Source organism: Melanerpes formicivorus, unplaced genomic scaffold, assembly GCF_026170545.1.
Source record: "Melanerpes formicivorus ecotype bairdi unplaced genomic scaffold, bMelFor1.0.p_v2 SCAF_137, whole genome shotgun sequence".
NCBI classification, from domain to species: domain Eukaryota; kingdom Metazoa; phylum Chordata; class Aves; order Piciformes; family Picidae; genus Melanerpes; species Melanerpes formicivorus.
The window spans coordinates 651,107-672,489 of NW_027142489.1; the positions used below are offsets into that span (position 1 = coordinate 651,107).

Below are 21,383 nucleotides of genomic sequence, written 5' to 3' on the forward strand. Positions count from 1 at the left end.
CCCAAACCCCTCACAGGCGGCTGCAGGGCCGGCGGCGCCGCCCCGGCCCGGCGCACCTTCACTCTCGCACCCCTTGAGCGTTTTTGACCCTCAGCGGCCGCCGTCAGCGTGGCTCGGAGGGATGGGAGGGGCTCCCTCCCGGTGGGGATCACGTGTCGCGATTCACGTGTCGCGATTGGTTCGGGACCACGTGCTCGGTGCCATGGCGTCCGCGCCCAAGAGGCTTAAGGTAGCGGCGGGACAGGGGCGGCTCCGGGCGTGCCGGGGGCCGAGCTCAGCGCCCGGGGGTCCGAAGGGGCTGCCGGCCCTCGGTCAGAGCTCTAGCGGGGTCCCCACTGCTGCCCCCCGCTCGACTCCCATCGCGTTTCCATCCGCAGGTGGCTGCCGGCAGCTGCGTCCGGGGGAAGGGCAGCGCCGATCCCATCAGCAGCTTCCTGGCGTGGTGCGGGCGGGCCGGGGTGGAGCTCAGCCCGAAGGTGAGGCAGAAGGCGTTCGGCTGGGCCATGCCCCACGCCGCTGCTTGCCTCACCGGGGCCCGGCTGTCCTCTCGCCCCAGGTCCGCCTGAGCAGGGAGGGCGCGGTGGCTGGGTACGGCCTGCTGGCCGCCGAGGAGCTGGAGCGGGGAGAGGTCCTGTTCACTGTGCCCCGCACAGCGCTGCTGTCCCAGCACACCAGCTCCATTGGGGGCCTCCTGCAGGAAGGTGAGCGCCACCGCGGGCAGCAGCTCTGCTCCGGCAGCCCTAGCTTTCACCCTGAACCGGCTTGGGATAGCCACTGGGGAATGCTGCTGCTGGCTGAGGAAAGAAGCAGCAGCTCGCAGCAGCTCGCAGCATCATGCGTAGAACCAGAGAACAGTGTGGGTCGGAAATGTCCTTTAAAACCACTGAGACCTACCCTGCCAAAGCACCACTGACCCACGGCCCTCAGCACCACATCTCCATGGCTTTGAAACCCCTCCAGCAAGGGGGAACTCAGTCACCTCCCTGGACAACCCTTCTGGGGAAGAAATTGTTCCTCCCCTGGTACAAGTTGAAGCTGTTTTCTTTTGTCCAGCTTCCTGGGAGAAGAGACCAACTCCAACCACTCTGCAGCCTCCTCTCAGGGAGCTATAGAGAGCAATGAGGTCTCCCCTCAGCCTCCTCCAGCCTAAACACCCCCAGCTCCCTCAGCTGCTCCAGCCCAGCCCTGTTCCTCAGACCCTTCCCCAGCTTTCTTACCCTGCTCTAGCCCTGCTCCAGCTCCTCAATGTCCTTCATGGAGTGAGGGTCCCAGGCCTGAAGGTGTGGCCTCAGCAGTGCCCAGCACAGGGGGATGATCCCTGCCTTACTGCTGCCCACACCCTTGCTGCTCCAGGACTTCAGTTCTTGGAGGAAAAGGCCCAAAGCTGAGCTGAGCTTTTTCTCTGTCACCTCTGGTTCCTCAGCCCAGGAGTCCCTGCAGAGCCAGTCTGGTTGGGTGCCCCTGCTGCTGGCCCTGCTCCACGAGTACACAGCCAGCAACTCCTGGTGGCAACCTTATTTCTCCCTCTGGCAGGACTTCAGCAGCTTGGATCACCCAATGTTCTGGTAAGGGAAGCCAAGGGGGGAAGGTGGGGTGGCTGAGGGTAGGTGCAGTCGTGGCTGCTGACCCCTGCCCTGGTGGGGCTGGAGGTGGTGCAGCCCTTGCCCTGCACCGGCAGTAACCTCAGGGCTCCTCTCAGGCACTACACGTGGGGCTGGAGCTAGCTTCAGGCATAACCAGAACTTGTGCATGTGGAGAGCACAAGGAAGCTCAGAGGTGGAAGGAGGAAGGAGTTCCTTGCCCCTTCTCCCTGGGGCAGGTGGAGGTAAAGCTGCTCTGTCCTGCCCCAGGCCTGAGGAAGAGCGAGCAAGGCTCCTGCAGGGCACAGGCATCCCAGAAGCTGTGGACAAGGACCTTGCCAACATCCAGCTGGAGTACAGCTCCATCATCCTGCCTTTCATGGAGTCCCACCCTGACATCTTTGACCCCAAGGTGCACACACTGGAGCTGTACAAGCAGCTGGTGGCCTTCGTCATGGCCTACAGGTGAGGAGCGAAGGCTGTGCCCTGAGAGGGAGCAAGAGCAGAGAAGGCTCAGAGGTTGTGTTCCTTACAGGCTGCAGTGGCACAGGGCCATGAAGTACCAGGTGAAGCTGGCCCTGTGCTGCAGGTTGCACAACTGCCTTGTCTTAGCTTCCAGGAGCCTCTGGAGGAGGAAGATGAAGATGAAAAGAGCCCCAACCCCCCCATGATGGTACCCGTGGCAGATATTCTCAACCACGTGGCCAAGCACAATGCCAACCTGGAATACACTCCTGTGAGTGCAGAGCAGCTGTGCCAGGCAGCAGCAGGGGCTGGTCCCTCCCTGCTCAGGGTGGTGCCATGGCAAGGCTGGCTCTGAGCCCTGCTCAGCCTGCCAGGACAGGGAGCTGGGCCTGGCTCTTGCCAGCGCTGTACCAGGAGGAGCTTAGGGGCCTGGGCGGTGGCAGCGCCGCAGCTCTGAGCGCCTCCCTTGCCCCGCAGCACTGCCTGCAGATGGTCAGCACCCAGCCCATCAGCAAGGGCCAAGAGATCTTCAACACCTATGGGCAGATGGCCAACTGGCAGCTGCTGCACATGTATGGCTTTGCAGAGCCCTACCCTGGCAACACCAACGACACAGCTGACGTCCAGATGGTGACGCTGCGCCGGGCGGCACTGCGGCGTGAGTGGCACCGCCCTGGGCATGGCTGGCACCCCACAGCCACGCTGGGCTGGGGGGAAGGAGCCTTCAAAGCTCATCCAGGTCAACCCCCCCGACTGCCAGACAGCTGCAGCTACAGCAGGTTGCTCACAGCCCCAGACAGCCTCAGCTGCACTGCTGCCAGCCATGGGGCAGCTCCCAGCTCCCTGGGCCAGGCTCTCCCCACCCTCAGGCTCCAACCTTTCTCCCTTCTCTGCCTCTCCTTCTTGCTGTACCACCCCCCCTCGGCCTGGTACAGCAGGCCCTGCACCAAAGTCTGTCCCCAGCTTTCTGAGAGGCCCTTCCAGCACTGAGAGGTCACCAGAAGGTCTCCCAGGAGCCTTGCCCACCTCTCACTCTTGCCCCATGGTGATGTAAGGAAATGGGGATCAAGGGCAACAGGGTCACCAAGCCTGCCCCACAGCGCTGCAGCTGCTGGGGCTTCACCCATGTTTTCTGCCTCCTGTTGCCCTTCTCCACCCCCTGCACTGCACCTCCAGCACTGCTTGCAGCTCTGCTTGTCTCCCAAGCAGGTGCCAAGAGCGAGGCAGAGCAGCAGCTGGTCAGAGAGCAGTGGGACTTCTTGTGCCAGCTGGAGATGGTGGGGGAGGAAGGGGCCTTTGTGCTTGGCTGGGATGAAGTGCTGACAGAGGAGGAGCTGTCCATGACCCTCAAGGTAAGCACTGCCACAGGGAAGGGCTCTACAAGGAAGTGCACTGACCCAGAGCAGCCTGGGAAGAGGATCAGCCAAGGGGGAGAAGTAGAGGAAAGCATTTTGGGACTACCAACCCTGTGGCTGCCCATTCCCCAGGGTTCAGGAACTGCTTCTGTCTTCCTCTCCTGAGCTAACCACCCTCCTGTAGTTAGGAACTGGCCTTGAAGGGCTCTGTGCCTCCTGCTAGTCCAGAGAGCTGCTGCAGCACAGCAGGAAGCAGCCCCAATGTCCTTCCCACCTATTCCCAACACACAGCTTGCTTGTGTTCAGCACAAGCTCCTTCTGGGATCTAAGGCAGCTTCACCCTGGCCCTTAGAGCCACTGAGGAGCAATTCCTGAGCTCCACATGGGTCTAACCCCAGTCTCTTGCAGAACACAAAGCCTGATACTGCCTCCAGCTCTGGGCTCCCCAGCTCCAGAGGGACAGGGATCTGCTGCAGAGAGGCCAAGGGAGGGCTCCAAGGCTGCTGAAGGGACTGCAGCACTGCCTGGGCAGCAGAGGCTGAGAGCCCTGGGGGGGTGCAGTGTGCAGAGGAGAAGGCTGAGAGGGATCTGAGCAATGTCTCTCCAGAGCTGAGGGCTGGGGGGCAGGAAGGGAGGCACAGGGCCAGGCTCTGCTCACTGTGCCCTGGGGGAGCACAAGAGGCAAGGGCTAGAAACTGCAGCCCAGGAGCTTCCAGCTCAGCAGGAGGAAGAACTTCTTGGCTGGGAGGCTGCCAGAGGCCTGGAGCAGGCTGCCCAGAGAGGTTGTGGAGCCTCCTGCTCTGGAGCCTTCCCAGCCCTGGCTGGATGTGTTCCTGTGCCCCCTGGGCTGGGCTCTGTGCTCCTGCTCTGGTAGGGGCTGGCACTGGGAGCTCTCCACCTCCCTTCCAATCCCTAACCTCCTTTGAGCCTGTGAAGCACTGACTGCCAGGGACTTGTCTCTCTGCCTGGGTCCTTGCAGGTGCTCTGCATGTCAGCAGAAGAATTCCAGGAGTACAAGGAGCAGGAGGGGTGGGAGGATGACAGTGAGGAAGAGGAGAGCTCCACCCTTTCCAATGAGGCTCTCTCCAGACTCAAAGCCCCTTGCAAGAAGCTGCTCTATGACAGTGTGCTGCTGACTCTGGAGGCCTACAGGTCAGACCTGAGAGCAGAGCAGGAGCTGCTGGATAGGAAGGAGGCCTTTGAGCAGCTGAGTCGGAGGGAGCAGCAAGCTCTGCACGTGCGCTACGGCCAGAAGAGGATCTTGCACCAGCTCCTGCAGCTGCTGGCCTAGAGAGCTGCCTGGGAGCTGCCTGCAGCTGCTCAGGAAGGGAAGGTCACCTTTGGCCATCTCTTCCACAGCAGCAAGACCAAAGGTGGCTCCACCTCACCCCTCACTGGCAGAGGGCTTTTTGGCTGCCTCCACATCAACAAAGCTCTTCCCCGGCACAGAAGGGGCTTGGGGTGGCCTTACCTTACTGGGAGAGCTCTGAAGCACAACTCCTACCTCCCTCAGGACTGAAGAGACCCTACAGCTCCCAGCTGGGCAGAGGCAGAGGTGCAGTGTCAGTGCAGCAAGGGGGGGCTGAAGGCAAGAGCTGCTCCTTGGCCAGATGAGGAGGGCAGACGTCCAGCCGGTAGCACGCACAGAGGTTCAGAGGGGCAGGTGGGGAGGCCAGGGCTGGACTCTTCACTTCCACTCAGCTGCCAGTGGGCACTTGAAGAGTCCCAGCCCATCCCTCAGGATTTCCTGGGGGCTCAGCAGGGGAAGCTGCTCCTTTCACCTCCAGAAGGTGTTTCTGCAGGGCCTTGAGACCCCTCTCAAAGCTCTGCAGCTGCTGGAGTCTCCACAGTGGATGCACAGCTGCAGCTGCAACACTTCTCCCCTGCACCCAGGCCTTGCCCTGTGCTATGTTTAGCCCTGCTCCTGTTTTCCCCTCAGCAGTCTCTGCATGCCAGGAAGGAGGCTGCAGGCCCAGCTCTGCTCAATAAAGCTGAATGTTCCTCACCCAGCCACTGGAATCTACTTCAGCAAGGAGCAAAGCCTCACCTGGGAGTCTCTGCTGCTCCTGCAGCCTCAAGTGTTGCAAACTGGCACACCCCAGGCTGTCCCTGGGGAGGTGAAGGTCAACCACAGCCCTGCCTGCACTGCTGGGGCCAGGGTGGTTTGACAGGAGCTAGGGATTGATGGCTCTGACTCTGCCTTTTACAGTGGTGCCATGCAGTGGCTGCTCAGAGTCCATTCTGCCATCCTGCTGCTTCCCTCCCTACAGCAGATGAGATTTCAGCGTGGGGTTAGTAGCATCCTGGCCAAGCCTTGCCCACCTGCAAGCCCTCTTGGAGCCTCAAGGGAAGCAGCCATGGAGAGCAGTGTCAGTGCAGACCCAGACTTCAGAGCTCTGTGGTTTGCTGGCATTAAAACCAGCAGAAAGAAGTCCCCAGGGCAGCTGGGCAGAACAAAAGCTGGATGCTGCTGAGTCCCTGCAGCCTAAGCCAGGGCAGGAGGAAGAGCAAGCTGGAGCTGTCACACCACAGCCAAGCAACTCCAGCTACACCAGGCTCAGATTCAGCACATGAAGTGCCAGGGAACTAAAGGAGCTGGCAGGAGCTGGCTCCTTGGCACAGAGGTGACTGCAAAACACTGTTGAGGAGAAGAGGTGACAGAGTTCCCTGGGAGCTGCAGCCTGCCAGCAGAGTGCCCTCAGTGGGGCCCTGGAGGTGGTTTTTGCTCCCTGCAGCTAAAGCACAGCCAAGGCCACAATCCCTCAAGCCCCAGCAGGATGTCCTGAGCTCTCCACCCACACAGGAGCAGTGAGGAGCTTGCAGGTACAAAGCAAGCAGTGAAGCTCCCTTTCCTCCTGTCTGCTGTGCTGCAGGGCTCAGGCTGAAGGATTCTGCAGTATTGTCACTCTGAAGCCACCTACCCTGATTACAGCCAGCAACCTCCCACAGGTCCCTGCCAAGGGAGCAGCACAGCAGGGTGCTCCTGAAAGGCACAGAAGTGAAGCTGGTTCCTGCCTGAGCCTCCACTGCAAGCAGGCTGCTGCCCAGCACAGCACTGGCAGAGCCAAACTCTGCTGCTGAACTCCCCCACAGAATGTGAGGTGCTGGAAGGGACCTCAGCCACTGCCAGGGGCTGGTAGGCCAGGACAAGGCAGGGCCCAGGAGGAGGTAGAGCAGTGCCTGCTGCTCACACAGTGCTGGAAAGCAGCCCAGGGCCCTCTCCATGGAGCACAGAATGTAAGGGGTTGGGAGGGACCTCTGGAGATCACCCAGCCCAAGCAGGGTGACCTAGAGAAGGTCACTCAGAACACATCCAGGGGGGTGGAAAGGCTCCAGAGCAGACTCCACAGCCTCTCTGGGCAGCCTGCTCCAGGCTCCAGCAGCCTCCCAGGGACAAAGTTTCTCCTCCAGTTCCTGTGGCTCTTCCTCTGCTCCAGCTTGCCCCCAGTGCCCCTGGTGCTGTGCTTGGCCATCCCTGAGCAGAGCCTGGCTCCAGCCCTGCACAGCTTTACCCCCAGCACTGGGGGCAGCCCTCAGGCTGCTCTGCTCCCAGCTCCCTCAGCTGTGCTCCCAGGGAGATGTTCCCCTGCCTGCAGCAGCTCTGTGCCTCTGGGCTGGGCCCTTTCAAGCAGCTCCCTGAGGTCCTTCTTGAACTGAGAGGCCCAGAACTGAACACAATATTCCAGAAGCAGCCTCAGCAGGGCACAGCAGAGGGGCAGGAGAAGCTCTCTTGACCTCACCATGCCCCAGATACTTCCTGTCCTTTCCTCCTGCACAACAAAGCAAAGCCCTCTATAGCCCTGTCAGCTCCCTTCTGCCCACCCAGCCCATCCCCAGCAGGCAGTGGCAAAAGGGCAGGTGTGGGATGGGTGGAACTCCCCAGAAGAGAGTTCAGAAGGCAAACTGGGGGCAGGCAGGATGGAGCTGGAGAGAAGAAGCAGGTGCTGCATGTCAGGACTTTAATGTGTGAACTACAGGATGCATACACAGGAGGTGGGAGAGCTGAGAAGGCCAGGAGCTAAGGAAGGCTACAAAATACAACAGAGGGACCAAAACAGTACAAAAAAACCCAACCCCAACAACCCCAAACCCATTCCAAATCCTTACAAAAATGGGGCTGTATTGGTCCTTTGGCCTCAGCTCTCTTTGAGGGGTGGGGTGGGGTTTATTTCTCTCCCCCTCTTTTTTACTTACTTGATTTAATTTTGGAAACAACTTTACCCTGCTGTGGTCACCAGGGGCAAGGGAGGAGCGGGGAAGGCTCTGGGGTTAAACCCTCTCCCCCATAGGCACCATCCAGAATGGACAAGCAGCCAAACCCCACCAAAACTAACCCATCCCCCACCACGAAAAACAATCCCCAAAACAACCAGAAAACTTCAACACCCCCCAAAATACCATCTGAGGGCTGGGCTCTGCTTTCTGCCCTAAAGCTGAGCCCAGCCTCCCCCTGCAGGCCTGAGCTGAGCAGGCTGAGCCTCCCCCTGCAGGGCTGAGCTGAGCAGGCTGAGCCTCCCCCTGCAGGGCTGAGCTGAGCAGGCTGAGCCTCCCCTTGCAGGGCTGAGCTGAGCAGGCTGAGCCTCTCCCTGCAGGGCTGAGCTGAGCAGGCTGAGCCTCTCCCTGCAGGGCTGAGCTGAGCAGGCTGAGCCTCTCCTTGCAGGGCTGAGCTGAGCAGGCTGAGCCTCTCCTTGCAGGGCTGAGCTGAGCAGGCTGAGCCTCCCCTTGCAGGGCTGAGGTGTAGCTTCTCCAACCCAAAGATGGCTTCTCCCTGCCTGCTGCTCAGCATTTGGACAGGGAGAGGTGTGGGGAGATATAAAACAGGAGCAGCAATGCTGAACCTCACCCCCCCTCCCCTCACTCCTTTTCCTGTGCTCCACAGGCTTCCCCCCACATTCCAAACCCCTTGGGCTGGATTTAAAGGTGTCCTTCCTGCCCTTCCCCCCCCCACCCTCATGGCAGAGCAGTAAGTTACCTCACAGCAGAACTTGGCCTTGCAGTTGTGTCTTTGGGAGCCTGGGAATGCTGGGCCCAGGAAGGCTGCCCCCAGACAAGTGCTTGGCAGCAGCAGCTGCCCCCCTCCCTTCCCCCCCCTCCCCACTTCATGCTCCAAGCTGGCCAGAGGCATCACCTCCCCCACCTGCCTGTGTTGTGGTGCTTTCCTTGCACCATTTGCACACCCCCAGGAGTCCAGACAGAGAGGGGAGGGGAAACAAAAGCTTTCCTCTTTTCCTTGTATTTACAACTGGTTTAAAATGATATTCACAGCATCTTCTGGGTTTGGCCAAAGTCAGGAACAAAACAAAACAAAAAACAACCAAGAAAAGAACAGAAAAAGAAAAAGAAGAACCCAACCCAACCTCCTCCCTCCCCTGGCCCCTCCCCCACCACTGCTTCCACCTTTGGAACCTGCCAGACCTCCACCCCGGGGCTGCTGTGTCTGTTCCATTTGAGGGGGGGGGCTGGGAAGGTCAGGAGGAGCCTTGCAGAGCCTTCTGTCAGCTGGGTGGGCTGAGGACCTCCTCCCCACGGCTTGCAGCTTCCTCTAACTGGCACCAGTCCCTTCCATGACTTGCTGGGCCTGCTTCTGCCCCATGCAGCACTGTGCAACCGACTGGAACAGCCTGGGCCCGGGACAAAAGGAGGGTTAGGGGGGGTGGACTGCAGCACAACAGCACCAAGGCCACCCCAGGGTGCTCCCTGGGGGCCCTGCTCCAGAGGAGGTGTGGCAGGGGTTTGGTGCTGCTGGTGGTAGAGCTCTACTCACTTCTCAATCTCTGGAGCACAGTGAACAAATTCATGGTTCCAGAATTTAAAAGCTGGGTTCTTGATCAGCTCAATGAAAGTGATGAGGAGACCCCAGGGGTGAGGCCTATTTACAATCAGTCTTTCCAAGAGAACCCTGAAATCCACAAGTGAAGGAAGGTCACAGATCAGAGAGAGCCAGAAGCGTGCAGAGGGGCAGGGATGGTGCAGGGTTGGCAGCTTAGAGAGTCACAGAATGCTCCAGGCTGGAAGGGAGCTCCAGAGCTCAGCCACTCCAGCCCCTGCCCCCAGCAGGGACAGCCCCAGCTGCATCAGGCTGCCCAGAGCCCTCTCCAGCCTCACCTGCAATGGATCCCAACCACCTCCCTGGGCAGCCTGTGCCAGTGTTCCACCACCCTCAGAGCAAAGAACTTGTTCCTCACATCCAATCCCAATCTGCTCTGAAGCCATTGCCCCTGGGCCTGGCCCTGCAGGCCTTGGGGAGCAGTCTCTCTCCATCCCTCCTGTAGCCCCCTCCAGGTCCTGGCAGGCTGCTCTAAGGTCTCCCTGCAGCCTTCTCCTCTCCAGGCTGCACAGCCCCAGCTCCCTCAGCCTGGCCTCACAGCAGAGCTGCTCCAAGCCCCTGAGCATTCTCCTGGCCTCCTCTAGAGCCTCTCCAGCAGCTCCAGGTCCTCCCTGTGCTGAGGGCTCCAGAGCTGCCCCCAGCCCTGCAGGGGAGGTCTCAGCAGAGCACAGAGGCAGAATCCCCTCTCTGGCTCTGCTGGCAATGCTGCTTTGGCTGCAGCCCAGGCTGGGATTTGCCTTCTGTGCTGCAGCCTCCCCCTGCCTGCTCCTGCCCAGCTTCTCCCCTACCAGCACCCCCAAGGCCTTTCTCGCAGGGCCAAGGGCTTCCCTCACCTTGTGATCTGCTCCTGGATGGCCTCAGTGTTGGCCTCAGCAAACAGGTAGAGCATGGTGCAGCTGAAGTAGTGAGTGTGGCTGTTGGGGTAGCGCAGCTGGTTGGCGATGGCGTTCAGGAAGAGATAGCGGCCTGGGGGCACAGCGAGCAGAGGCTGCCTCAGGCACAGCCAGCACTGCCCCAGCTCGAGGGCTGGCAGCACAACAAAAACCAGCTGAACACAGGGCAGCACCCACCTCCCTGGGCAGCCTGGGCCAGGCTCTCCCCACCCCCAGGCTCCAATGTTTCTTCTCTCCACCTCCCTCTTGCAGTCCAAACCAACCCCCTTGGCCTGGCACAAGTGGCCCTGCCCCAGCCTCTGAGAGGCTCTCTGAGCACTGCAAGGCCACCAGAAGGTCTCCCTGGAGCCTTCTCCAGGCTGCCCAAGCCCAATTCTCTGACTCTGACCTCACAGAAGAGCCCTTCCAGCCCTGCTGTGGCCTCCTCTGCCCTGCTCCAGCAGGTCCCTGTCTGTGCTGAGGGCTCCAGAGCTGCCCCAGCACTGCAGAGAGGTCTCAGCAGAGCACAGCAGAGGGGCAGAATCCCCTCCCTGCCCGTGCTGCCCACCCTGCTGGGGCTCAGCCCAGGGCATGGCTGGGGCTGGGCTGGCAGTGCTCAGTGCTGGCTGCTCCCCCAAGTCCTTCTCCTCAGGGCTGCTCTCCAGCCTGGACTGATACTGGGGATTGTTCTGACCCAGGTGCAGGGCACTGGACTTGGCCTTGCTGAACCTCTCAGGGTTCACAGGGTCCCACTCCTCCAGCTTGTCCAGGTTCCTCTGGACTGGTCCTGCCCCTAGGGTGTGTCAGCTGCACAGCTCAGACTGGTGTCACCTGCAAGGCTGCTGAGGATGCACTTGACCCTGCTGTGGGACTGCTGAAGGAACTCAACAGCCCCACTCCAGAGCCCTGAGGGCCTTCACTGATCAGCAGTCTCAGCCTGCTGGTCACCAGCACCACCCCCTCTGGTGTGAGACTCAGGGAAGGGAACAACCATCCCCTTCCCCAGGAGCACTTCCCAGCTCACCTTCAGTGTCCAGGTCTACTGCCAGGTTCTGGAAGATGTCCATGTGTGCTGAGTGGGTGATGGTGCTCATGGAGGGGGTGCTGCCCTTGTTGTGGATGTGTGCAATCGCCTGGGTCCCCACGTACAGCACCAGGGCGTTGATCAGCTGGATGTTGTAGCGGTTGCCAGGCTCGTTGGAGACCTAGCAGCAGAGACCACAGGGTGCCAGGGGCAGGAAGGGACCTCTGGAGAGCTCCCAGTGCCAGCCCCTGCCAGAGCAGGAGCACAGAGCCCAGCCCAGGGGCACAGGAACACATCCAGCCAGGGCTGGGAAGGCTCCAGAGCAGGAGACTCCACAACCTCTCTAGGCAGCCTGCTCTAGGCCTCTGGCAGCCTCCCAGCCAAGAAGTTCTTCCTCCTGCTGAGCTGGAAGCTTCTGGGCTGCAGTTTCCAGCCCTTGCCTCTTGTGCTCCCCCAGGGCACAGTGAGCAGAGGCTGTCCCTGTGCCTCCCTTCCTGCCCCCCAGCCCTCAGCTCTGGAGAGACATTGCTCAGATCCCTCTCAGCCTTCTCCTCTGCACACTGCACCCCCCCAGGGCTCTCAGCCTCTCCTGCCCAGGCAGTGCTGCAGTCCCTTCAGCAGCCTTGGAGCCCTCCCTTGGCCTCTCTGCAGCAGATCCCTGTCCCTCTGGAGCTGGGGAGCCCAGAGCTGGAGGCAGTCTGCCAGCTGTGGCCTCCCCAGGGCAGGGCAGGGCAGAGCAGAAGCTCCCTGGCCCTGCTGGCCACACTCTGCTGAGTGCCCCCCAGGACCCCCCCTTGGCCTTCCTGGCCCCCAGGGCTCATTGCTGTGCCCTGCAGCCCTTGCTGCCCAGCAGCACTGCCAGCTCCTTCTCCTGGGGGCTGCTCTCCAGCAGATCCCCTCCCAGCCTCTGCTGCTGCAGTTTGCTCTTCCTGCCCAGCTGCAGGACTCTGCTCTCCTCCTGCTTCAGCCTCAGCAGCTTCCTCCCTGCCCAGCTCTCAGCCTCCCCAAGGCTCTGAATGGCCTCACAGCCTGCAGCTGGCTCAGCCAAGCCTCCCAGCCTGGGATCCTCAGCAGAGTTGCTGAGCAGGCACTGCAGATGCCAGCAGCACCAGCAGCCTGCACCCCTCCAGCCATCAAAGCTACAACAGACTCCTGCAATCCTTGTGCTTGAAGAGACCTTCAAGACCATCTGAGTCCAGCTGCCAGGGCACCACTAACCCATGGTGCCCAGCACTGCAGCCCCCCAGCTCTGGATGCTCCCCAGGCTTGGGGGCTCCCCAGCACCTGGCTCAGGACACTTCTTCAGCAAGGAAACTGTTCCTGAGGGCCAATCTAAACCTCTCCTGGCACACCCTGAGGCTGCTTCCTCTCTCCCTGTCACTTCTTCCTTGGAAGAAGGGACAGACCCAAGCTGGCTTCAGCCTCCTCTGAGGGGAGGAGTTGTGGAGAGCCAGAAAGTCTCCCTTGAGCCTCCCCTTCTCCAGGCTCAGCTCCCTCAGCTGTTCCTCTCCAGACCTGTTCTCCAGCTCCTTCCCCAGCTTTGCTGCCCTCCCCTGGACCTGCTTTAATTCCAGTCCTGAAGCATCTGCATGCAGACCCAGAGGCTTCTGGAACAATGAATCCATTTGGTGGCTGAAAAGCCACAGTCAGGCTCAAAACACAAAGCCCTTGAGTGTCAGACACTGCCTGGGCAAACAGCCCTGGAGCCATGGGCTGGAAGCCACAAGGCTCTTCAGCACCCAGTGGGGGAGGGCAAAAGGAAGCAACGCTTGATGCAGTCAGCTCTGAGGACATGCTCTGCACTGAGGGCCCTGGGGCTGAGGGCATGCTCTGCACTGAGGGCCCTCCAGGGCTGTGTGCTAGGGGCATGCAGGCAGAGGGTCAGAGATGCTGAGCATCACATCTGCACTACCAGCAGCTGGCAGCTCCTGCAGATCAAAGCCTTTAAATGAGATCAGTCTGAAGGTCCTGAAAGCAAATATTGCCTTTCCTCAAGTCCCCCCTGGCCCAAAGGTAGGTGGAAACATCCTGCTAGGGGAGAATGCCTCAGAGAAATGAGCACTTAGAATCACAGACCTGCCTGCTCCAAACTGCCCCCAGCTTGCTGAGAGGCTCTCTGAGCACTGCAAGGCCACCAGAAGGTCTCCCTGGAGCCTTCTCCAGGCTGCCCAAGCCCAATTCACTCAGCCTGGCCTCACAGCAGAGCCCTTCCAGCCCTGCTGCGGCCTCCTCTGGCCCTGCTCCAGCAGGTCCCTGTCTGTGCTGAGGGCTCCAGAGCTGTCCCAGCACTGCAGGGAGGGCTCAGCAGAGCACAGCAGAGGGGCAGAATCCCCTCCCTGCCCCTGCTGCCCACCCTGCTGGGGCTCAGCCCAGGGCATGGCTGGGGCTGGGCTGGCAGTGCTCAGTGCTGGCTGCTCTCCAGCTCTGCACCCCCCAAGTCCTTCTCCTCAGGGCTGCTCTCCAGCCCTGCATCCCCAGCCTAGATTGGTACCCAGGGGTTGTCTTGATGGAGCTCATGAGGTTTCCACAGGCCCATTTCTGAAGCTTGTCCAGCTCCCTCTGGAGGGGTTCATAGAATTAGAGTCATAGAATTGTCAGGGCTAGGAGGGAGCTCAGGGCTCAGGCAGCTCCAAGCCCCTGCCATGGGCAGGGACACCTCACACCACAGCAGCTTGCTCACAGCCACCTCCAGCCTGGCTGCAAACACCTCCAGGCATCAGCAGGAGGCTTCCACCACCTCCCTGGGCAGCCTGGGCCAGGCTCTCACCACCCTCCTGCCCAACAACTTCCTCACAGCCAATCTCCAGCTCCCCACCTCTATTTTTTTCCCCTAAAGGCTTTTCTACTGCCTGCCACACAGGAGGGCTCCACAGAGGGTTCCTGCAGGAGAAGGGAGAGTGAGTGGGGCAGCAGGAAAGGTGCTCTGAAGCCCAGAGGCCCTCACCTGGAGGTTGCTGCGCAGGTCGGAGAGGAAGGTGACCGGAGAGCGAGTCTTGAGATAGGAGTCCAGGTCCTTCTTGAACTGAGGAGGCATCACCCCAGTGAAGTTTGTGAGGATCCTAGGAGCAATGTTGATCTCACTCAACATGTCCACCTGGGGAGAGGAACAACCAAACAGCTGTGAGCCAGCAGCAGGCACAGAGCTGGAGATGAGGCTCCCATCAGGCAGCACTGTGGAGCACAGCTGCCCAGCAGCTCTGCAATGGAAACCTAAAGAGCAAGTTCCTGCTGAAGGCTGGGGAGTGACTGCCTCACAGACCTGAGAGCAAGGGGAAAAGCAGTGGCAGCAGCAGGAGAAGGGAGGGGAAGCTCCCCTCTGCTCTGCTCAGAGCCCACCTGCAGCACTGCCTCCAGCTCTGGGGCCCCCAGCACAAGGAGGACCTGGAGCTGCTGCAGAGGCTCCAGAGGAGGCCACAGAGATGCTGAGAGGCTGCAGAGCCTCCCCTGTGGGGCCAGGCTGGGAGGGTTGGGGCTGTGCAGCCTGCAGGAGAGAAGGCTGCAGGCAGAGCTCAGAGCAACCTTGCAGGAGCTGAAGGGCTCCAGGAGAGCTGGGGAGGGACTGTGGGCAAGGGCTGGGAGTGCCAGGAGCAGGGAGAATGGCTTGGAGCTGGGAGAGGGCAGAGTGAGAGTGGAGAGGAGGAAGGAATGGTTGGCAGGGAGGCTGGGGAGAGCCTGGCAGCGGCTGCCCAGGGAGGCTGTGGCTGCCCCCTGGCTGGAGGTGCTCAGGACCAGGCTGGATGAGGCCTTGGGCAGCCTGGGCTGGGGGGAGGGGTCCCTGCCCATGGCAGGGGGCTGGAGCTGGCTGAGCTCTGAGCTCCCTTCCAAGCCTAACCACAGCAGCAAGTCCTACCTTGAGGTTGGGGGTGAAAGGGTCTGGAAGCCTCATGTTGCGTGGGAAGGCACTCAGGATGAGATTCCTCAGCTGGATGCAGTTGGGGGGGATCACATCACAGAAGCCATAGTGGTAGTCACAGAGGAATTCTGGGAAGTCATGCAGCAAGACCAGCAGCACACGGAGGGTGCCCTGGGGGTCCAGAGAGGAGAGGACACTGCTGGGGCTGCCCCAGGGAGGGCAGGGCAGAGCCAGCCAGCAAAGGGGCTGCTCTGCACAGGGAGCCCTGCAGGCACTCATTCCAACAGAGCAGCAGCTGCCCATGCTGCTACCAGCCACAGCCCTGGGCTTGGGAGGGCAGCAGCAGGCCCTGGGCTGCCAGCTCTGGGCTTGCGGGGAGGGCAGCAGCAGGCCCTGGGCTGCCAGCTCTGGGCTTGGGGGGAGGGCAGCAGCAGGCCCTGGGCTGCCAGCTCTGGGCTTGGGGGGAGGGCAGCAGCAGGCCCTGGGCTGCCAGCTCTGGGCTTGGGGGGAGGGCAGCAGCAGGCCCTGGGCTGCCAGCTCTGGGCTTGGGGGGAGGGCAGCAGCAGGCCCTGGGCTGCCAGCTCTGGGCTTGGGGGGGAGGGCAGCAGCAGGCCCTGGGCTGCCAGCTCTGGGCTGGGGGGGAGGGCAGCAGCAGGCCCTGGGCTGCCGGCCCTGGGCTGCCAGCTCTGGGCTTGGGGGAGGGCAGCAGCAGGCCCTGGGCTGCCAGCTCTGGGCTGGGGGGGAGGGCAGCAGCAGGCCCTGGGCTGCCGGCCCTGGGCTGCCAGCTCTGGGCTTGGGGGAGGGCAGCAGCAGGCCCTGGGCTGCCAGCTCTGGGCTTGGGGGGAGGGCAGCAGCAGGCCCTGGGCTGCCAGCTGTGCTTTACCTTGTAGAGGATTTGCATAGGTTTGGTGAGTTCCACGTTTCGAAGGAAGGGAGCCAGGTACTTGAAGAGGTCAATCAGCAGCTGGGCATACATTGGCCAGCCCTGCCAAGACAACAAACAGCTGGTAGGAAAAAGAGCAGTGAAGAGCAGCTGTCTGCATTGCAAGACTGTGATTAGAGTCATAGAATGGTCCAGGCTGGAAGGGACCCCCAAAGCTCATCCACTCTGACCTCTTCCCTGCACTCAGCAGGGACCTCCCCAGCTAGATCAGACTGCCCAGGGCCTCATCAAGCCTCACCCTGAGTATCTCCAGGGATGGAGCCTCAACCACCTCCCTGGGCAGCCTGTTTCACCACCCTCATAGTGAAGAGTTTCCTCCTGATATCCAATCTCAATCTGCTCTGAAGCCATTGCCCCTGGTCCTGTCACCACAGGCCCCTGTAAGCAGTCTCTCCCCATCCTTCCTGCAGGCCCCCTTCAGGTACTGGCAGGCTGCCAGCAGGTTGGGCTTTGATGAGACCTGTGATTGAAGTTCTGTCCTGCTGCTTGCTCTAGCAGGGACTGCAGCACAGCTCATCCCCAGGACTTCAGCTGCACATCACAGAATGGGTTGGGTTGGAAGGGACCTTCAGGCTCAGCCAGGTCCACCCCCCTGCCACAAGCAGGGAGCCCTCCCCCCAGCCCAGGCTGCTCAAGGCCTCATCCAGCCTGGCCTGGGACACCTGCAGGCAGGGATCATGTGCAATGGGTGTTTCCAGAACACTCCATGTGCCACACTGAACTGGCAGCTTTTGCTTTCCTGCTCTTCCAGACTGGGCCAACCTTAAGGTCAGTTTGCCCTCTCCTTCCCACAGCTTGCTGCCATCAAGGCTCTCCTCCATGCAGTTAGCTTACTGTGAATGTGGAAGGCAGAACACAACAGACCAGCCAAGCTGCTAGTGCATTTGGGAGAGAGGTGAATCAGCAGCAGCAGACCAGAGCAGCAGCTGTGTGAGCTCTGAATGAACTGAGAGATACAAACTGCAGCCACACCTTCTGCTGTGGGGTATGTGCCAGCATTCTCGCAATAAATATCCGGTGGGAGATCAGTTCCAGCCAGGCATAGACAAAGCCTGGAGCTTTGGTAGGCCTCAGGATGTGAAATGTGTTACTGAAAGAAAAGTTAGAGCAGGTTAGAAGGGGCACAGCAACAGGATTGCTTTTACACAGCATCCACAGCCCTGCCAGCGAGGCACCGGAGCTGCACCCCGCAGCCTCCTGCCCACAAGCAGCCTCCAGACCCAGGGGATCGCAGCCACCACGGAGGGAGCAGCAGCCAGGAGAGCCTGCAGGGGAACCCTTGGCATCCTCTCAGGAGGAAGAGCACTGTGGCCCACCTCAAGCACCTACCAGAAGGCTGTGAGGGTCTGGAAGTTGATGGTCTCCAGGACGTGCTCCGGGGCGTTGAGCTCCAGCAGCAGCATGATGAAGATGCGGTGGTAAGGCAGCTGCTGGAACTCGCTCTGCCGCACGTCGTGGTCCTGCAGCAGCACTCCCACCACGATGCCAAGGACCTGCAGAGGCAGCAGGGCAGCTCTGACACCACCACACTGCATCACAGGTGACTCCCAGAGAGGGCCCTGGCTGGGAAAGGACCTCTGAAGAGCATCCAGCCCAAGCTGCTATGCACTCAGCTGGGAGCTGGGACATCCTCCCCTGGGTCAGGCTGCCTAGAGCCCTGTCCAGCCTCACTTGAAGGGCTGCGGGGATGGAGCCTCCACCACCTCCCTGGGCAGCCTGGGCCAGGCTCTCCCCAGCCTCCCTCTGCACAACTTCCTCCTCAGCTCCAACCTAACTCTGCCCTGCTCCAGCTCCAAACCATTGCCCCTGGGCCTAGCCCCACAGCCCCTTCTGAGCAGTCCCTCCCCAGCCTGCCTGCAGCTGCCCTGCAGCTCTGCAGCTGCAGCTCTGAGCTCTGCCTGCAGCCTTCTCTCCTGCAGGCTGCACAGCCCCAGCTCTCCCAGCCTGGCCCCAGGGCAGAGGTTCTGCAGCCTCTCAGCATCTCTGGGGCCTCCTCTGGAGCCTCTCCCTCAGCTCCAGGTCTCTCTTGTCCTGGGGTCCCAGGGCTGGCCCCAGCCCTGCAGTGGAGGTCTCCCCAGAGCAGAGCAGAGGGGCAGGATCCTCTCTCTCCAGCTCTGGCCACACTGCTCTGGCTGCAGCCCAGGCTGCCCTTGGCCTCCTGTGCTGCCAGCACCCAGTGCTGGCTCCTGTCCTGTGCTCCCCCAGCCCCAGCACCCCCAAGGCCTTCCCTGCAGGGCTGCTCTCAGCCTCCTCCCCCCCAGGCTAGACTGCTGTCAAAGGTTGCCCTGACCTAGATGCCCTTTGCCTTACTGACCCCCTCAGGAGGTGCTCCTCACCCCACCCCCTGCAGGCTCCCCTCCCAGGCCGGCGAGCCCAGGCGCCGGCAGCCCCGCGGGCGGCCTGCTGACCTTGTTGAGGAGGTTGATCTTGGTGACGGTGTTGGTGGCCTCGCCGGAGTGCTTCACCAGCAGGGCGATCAGCCGGACGAAGGCGTCGAGGTTGTGGTAGCACTTGGCGCGGATCATGGTGGGGTTGGCGGCGGGGTTGTGCTGCTGCTCGGCCTGGGCGCGGTAGCTGATCTCCACACACATCTCGGTGCACAGCCGGAAGAAGCGCGTGATCAGGTCGTCCGTCTTCAGGATGCCCTGCTGGTGCATCTGCCCGGCACAGGGAGCCAGGCCTCAGCACGGCCCCTGCCTCCCCCTCCCATACACACACAGCAGGGCAGGCCACAGCTCAGCCAGCCCCAGCCCCTGCCCCCAGCAGGCACAGCCCCAGCTGGAGCAGGCTGCCCAGAGCCCTCTCCAGCCTCACCTGCAATGGATCCCAACCACCTCCCTGGGCAGCCTGTGCCAGTGTTCCACCACCCTCAGAGCAAAGAACTTGTTCCTCACATCCAATCCCAATCTGCTCTGAAGCCATTGCCCCTGGGCCTGGCCCTGCAGGCCTTGGGGAGCAGTCTCTCTCCATCCCTTCTGTAGCCCCCTCCAGGTCCTGGCAGGCTGCTCTAAGGTCTCCCTGCAGCCTTCTCCTCTCCAGGCTGAACACCCCCAGCTCCCTCAGCCTGGCCTCACAGCAGAGCTGCTCCAAGCCCCTGAGCATTCTCCTGGCCTCCTCTGGAGCCTCTCCAGCAGCTCCAGGTCCTCCCTCCTGTGCTGAGGGCTCCAGAGCTGCCCCCAGCCCTGCAGGGGAGGTCTGAGCAGAGCAGAGGCAGAATCCCCTCTCTGGCTCTGCTGGCAATGCTGCTTTGGCTGCAGCCCAGGCTGGGATTTGCCTTCTGTGCTGCAGCCTCCCCCTGCCTGCTCCTGCCCAGCTTCTCCCACACCAGCACCCCCAAGGCCTTCTCCTCAGGGCTGCTCTCTCTCCCCTTCTCCCCCAGCCTGTGCTGACAGTGAGGATCTCTAGCACCACAGGCTCCACAAGGCACCCTGGCACAATTAACTCTTACCATGCTCTCAAGGGAGATTGGCAGCAACTAATCTCTTGCCACTGTGCCCCAACAGGAGGATTTAAGGCAGCTTGAGGCTGGCAATCCAACTTTAGGAGACACGTTTACTCCCAGGTAGAATCTTTTTGATCCCACTTCTTTTTAAGCATCCTGGGGGAGCATGTTTCAGTAGCAAGTGCTGCCCCCAGCACTGGGGGGCAGCAAAAGGGAGCAGTGCTTCAGCCTGTCTGGCTTTCAGGAGCCCAACCATGGTGGGGTCTAAGCTGTGGCAATGGCTCCTACCAGGTGTTAGGAAGAAATCCTCCACAGTAAGAGGTGACTGGCCTTTGGAATGGGCTGCCCAGGGAGGTGGTGGAGTCACTGGCCTTGGGAGTGTTCAGAAAGAGCCTGGATGAGGCACTCAGTGCCATGGCTGAGTGGGCTGGATGGTGCTGGGTGCTAGGTTGGACAGGACGAGCTCTGAGCTCTCCCAGCCTGGTGAATTCTGTGATGGAGCTCCTGCCAGCACTGCTTTGCTGTAACTTTGCAGAAGCCAACTGCTTTTCCTCACAGGAACACAACATGCACAGACTGGGTGGGGGCTGTGGTGCTTGCTCTGCAGTGGGGGTGGAGGGTGGGGGAATAGGTTGGTTGTAATGACATAGAGGTAAAAACCCCCAGGAGATCCTTGAGATCCTTTGATTTGTTACCCCTCCAGCATTAAAAGCATCAAAGTGCAGGAAACTTCTGAGTCCTGAATAAAGCTTTTGACTCCTGAGCTCCTGCAGGAAACTTCTGAGTCCTGAATAAAGCTTTTGACTCCTGAGCTCCTGCTGCCCAGAGCTGAAGCTGTGCAGGATGACAGCCCAGCAGGATCTCTGCAGGCCCTCTGTGTCTGGAACAAAGGGATTCAGGTCAAGTTCTGTGCTCTTTCTCCTAAAGACTAGAGGGCAGGAGTCACAGAATTGTTCCAGCTGGAAGAGTCCAAGCAGCAACCCAACCCCACCATGGCCACCAAACTATGGCCCCAAGTGCCATGGCTACAGGTTTGTTGAGCACCTCCAGGGATGAGGACTCCACCACCTCCCTGGGCAGCCTCTGCCAATCCTTCACCACTCTTGCAGCAAAGATTTTTGTCCTCCTCTCCAACCTAAGCCTCCCCTGGCACAACTTCAGGCCAGCTCCTCTCCCAGAGCCACAGGATGTGATGTGAGGAAGGAGCAGGGAATTCAAGCAGGCAAAATTAGGGTCACCCAAGTTGAGTAACAGAACATGAGTGCAGTTAGCACTGAACACTCCTGTAAGAGACCAGCAGTGAAGCCTGGAAAGGAAACAACTCCAGCAGAGCACTGCATTTTGATGTGGGTGCAACTGCTGCTTCAAATCTGATCCAATAAGCACCACAGGCAAGCAAGGAAGGCTGGCAAGAGTGAAGCAGGCCAGGAGTGCCCTGAGCAGTGGGGATGCACCCCACCGAAGCACACTATCAGCACACTTCCAGCTGTACAAAGGCTCAGGTGGCATTAAATGGCCACAGGATCCATTGCAGCACTCCAGGAAGATGCCATGCAGTAGGGATGAGAGCAAGGAAAAGCTGGCATGAGGAGACTGAAGTCACATAGAAAATGGTTGCATCAGTCAAGATCTTTAGGCACACTCCAGGGCTTCAGCTGCTCTTTGCTGGCTGCTGCAAAGCCTGCAGCATTCTGGTGCTGGTAGCACAGCAACTGGAACAGGAGGCAATGCAAGGAGGCTGAGGCAGGGGCTCCCTTGGAGCTGCACTCAAGGAGGTGCCAAGAATAGAGTGTCAGAGAGATCCCAGCATGGCAAGGGTCGGAAGGGACCTCTGGAGATGCCCAATCCCCCTGCTCAAGCAGGGGGCCCACAGCAGCTCACCCAGGAGCACAATGGCCCAAGGGGGATTGGAAGCTCTCCAGAGGAGGAGCCTCCACAACCTCTCTGGGCAGCCTGCTCCAGTTTCTTCTCCTGGGTTCCTCTTTGTGCCCACTGCCCCTTGCCCTGTCCCTGGGCACCACT

General features: G+C 60.7%; 2 protein-coding genes across 9 annotated transcripts in view; one reads left to right on the forward strand and one right to left on the reverse strand.

The window, feature by feature from the left end:
- Nucleotides 1-155: 155 nt before the first annotated feature.
- On the forward strand, nt 156-5,522 carry SETD6 (SET domain containing 6, protein lysine methyltransferase). Of its 2 annotated transcripts, XM_068168388.1 has the most exons (9): nt 156-229; nt 378-476; nt 557-701; nt 1,424-1,565; nt 1,851-2,045; nt 2,193-2,316; nt 2,523-2,703; nt 3,255-3,397; nt 4,380-5,522. In XM_068168388.1, the coding sequence occupies exons 1-9, from the start codon at nt 203-205 to the stop codon at nt 4,689-4,691; spliced, it is 1,368 nt and encodes a 455-aa protein (XP_068024489.1). In that variant the 5' UTR covers nt 156-202; the 3' UTR covers nt 4,692-5,522. The 2 variants fall into 2 exon arrangements, with proteins under 2 accessions (XP_068024489.1, XP_068024490.1); XM_068168389.1 differs by lacking the exon at nt 1,851-2,045.
- Nucleotides 5,523-8,617: 3,095 nt separating this feature from the next.
- Nucleotides 8,618-21,383, reverse strand: part of CNOT1 (CCR4-NOT transcription complex subunit 1) — a 79,221-nt gene continuing 66,455 nt past the window's right edge. For all 7 annotated transcript variants that reach the window (XM_068168402.1, XM_068168399.1, XM_068168398.1 and 4 more), the window contains exons 40-49: nt 18,328-18,576; nt 17,249-17,412; nt 16,892-17,009; nt 15,860-15,961; nt 14,974-15,147; nt 14,068-14,217; nt 11,124-11,304; nt 10,061-10,193; nt 9,165-9,299; nt 8,618-9,021 (exon numbers count right to left, since the gene is read on the reverse strand). In XM_068168402.1, the coding sequence (XP_068024503.1) occupies nt 8,943-9,021; nt 9,165-9,299; nt 10,061-10,193; nt 11,124-11,304; nt 14,068-14,217; nt 14,974-15,147; nt 15,860-15,961; nt 16,892-17,009; nt 17,249-17,412; nt 18,328-18,576 (1,485 nt within the window). In that variant the 3' untranslated portion in view covers nt 8,618-8,942. The remainder of the gene's footprint in view (nt 9,022-9,164; nt 9,300-10,060; nt 10,194-11,123; nt 11,305-14,067; nt 14,218-14,973; nt 15,148-15,859; nt 15,962-16,891; nt 17,010-17,248; nt 17,413-18,327; nt 18,577-21,383) is intronic.

Excerpts from the sequence above, each read along its gene's own strand:
- SETD6 (XM_068168388.1), top strand. The coding sequence starts at position 203 with ATGGCGTCCGCGCCCAAGAGGCTTAAG. Across the intron at positions 2,317-2,522 it reads CCAACCTGGAATACACTCCT|CACTGCCTGCAGATGGTCAG; the intron begins GTGAGTGCAGAG and ends CTTGCCCCGCAG. Across the intron at positions 3,398-4,379 it reads AGCTGTCCATGACCCTCAAG|GTGCTCTGCATGTCAGCAGA; the intron begins GTAAGCACTGCC and ends GGGTCCTTGCAG.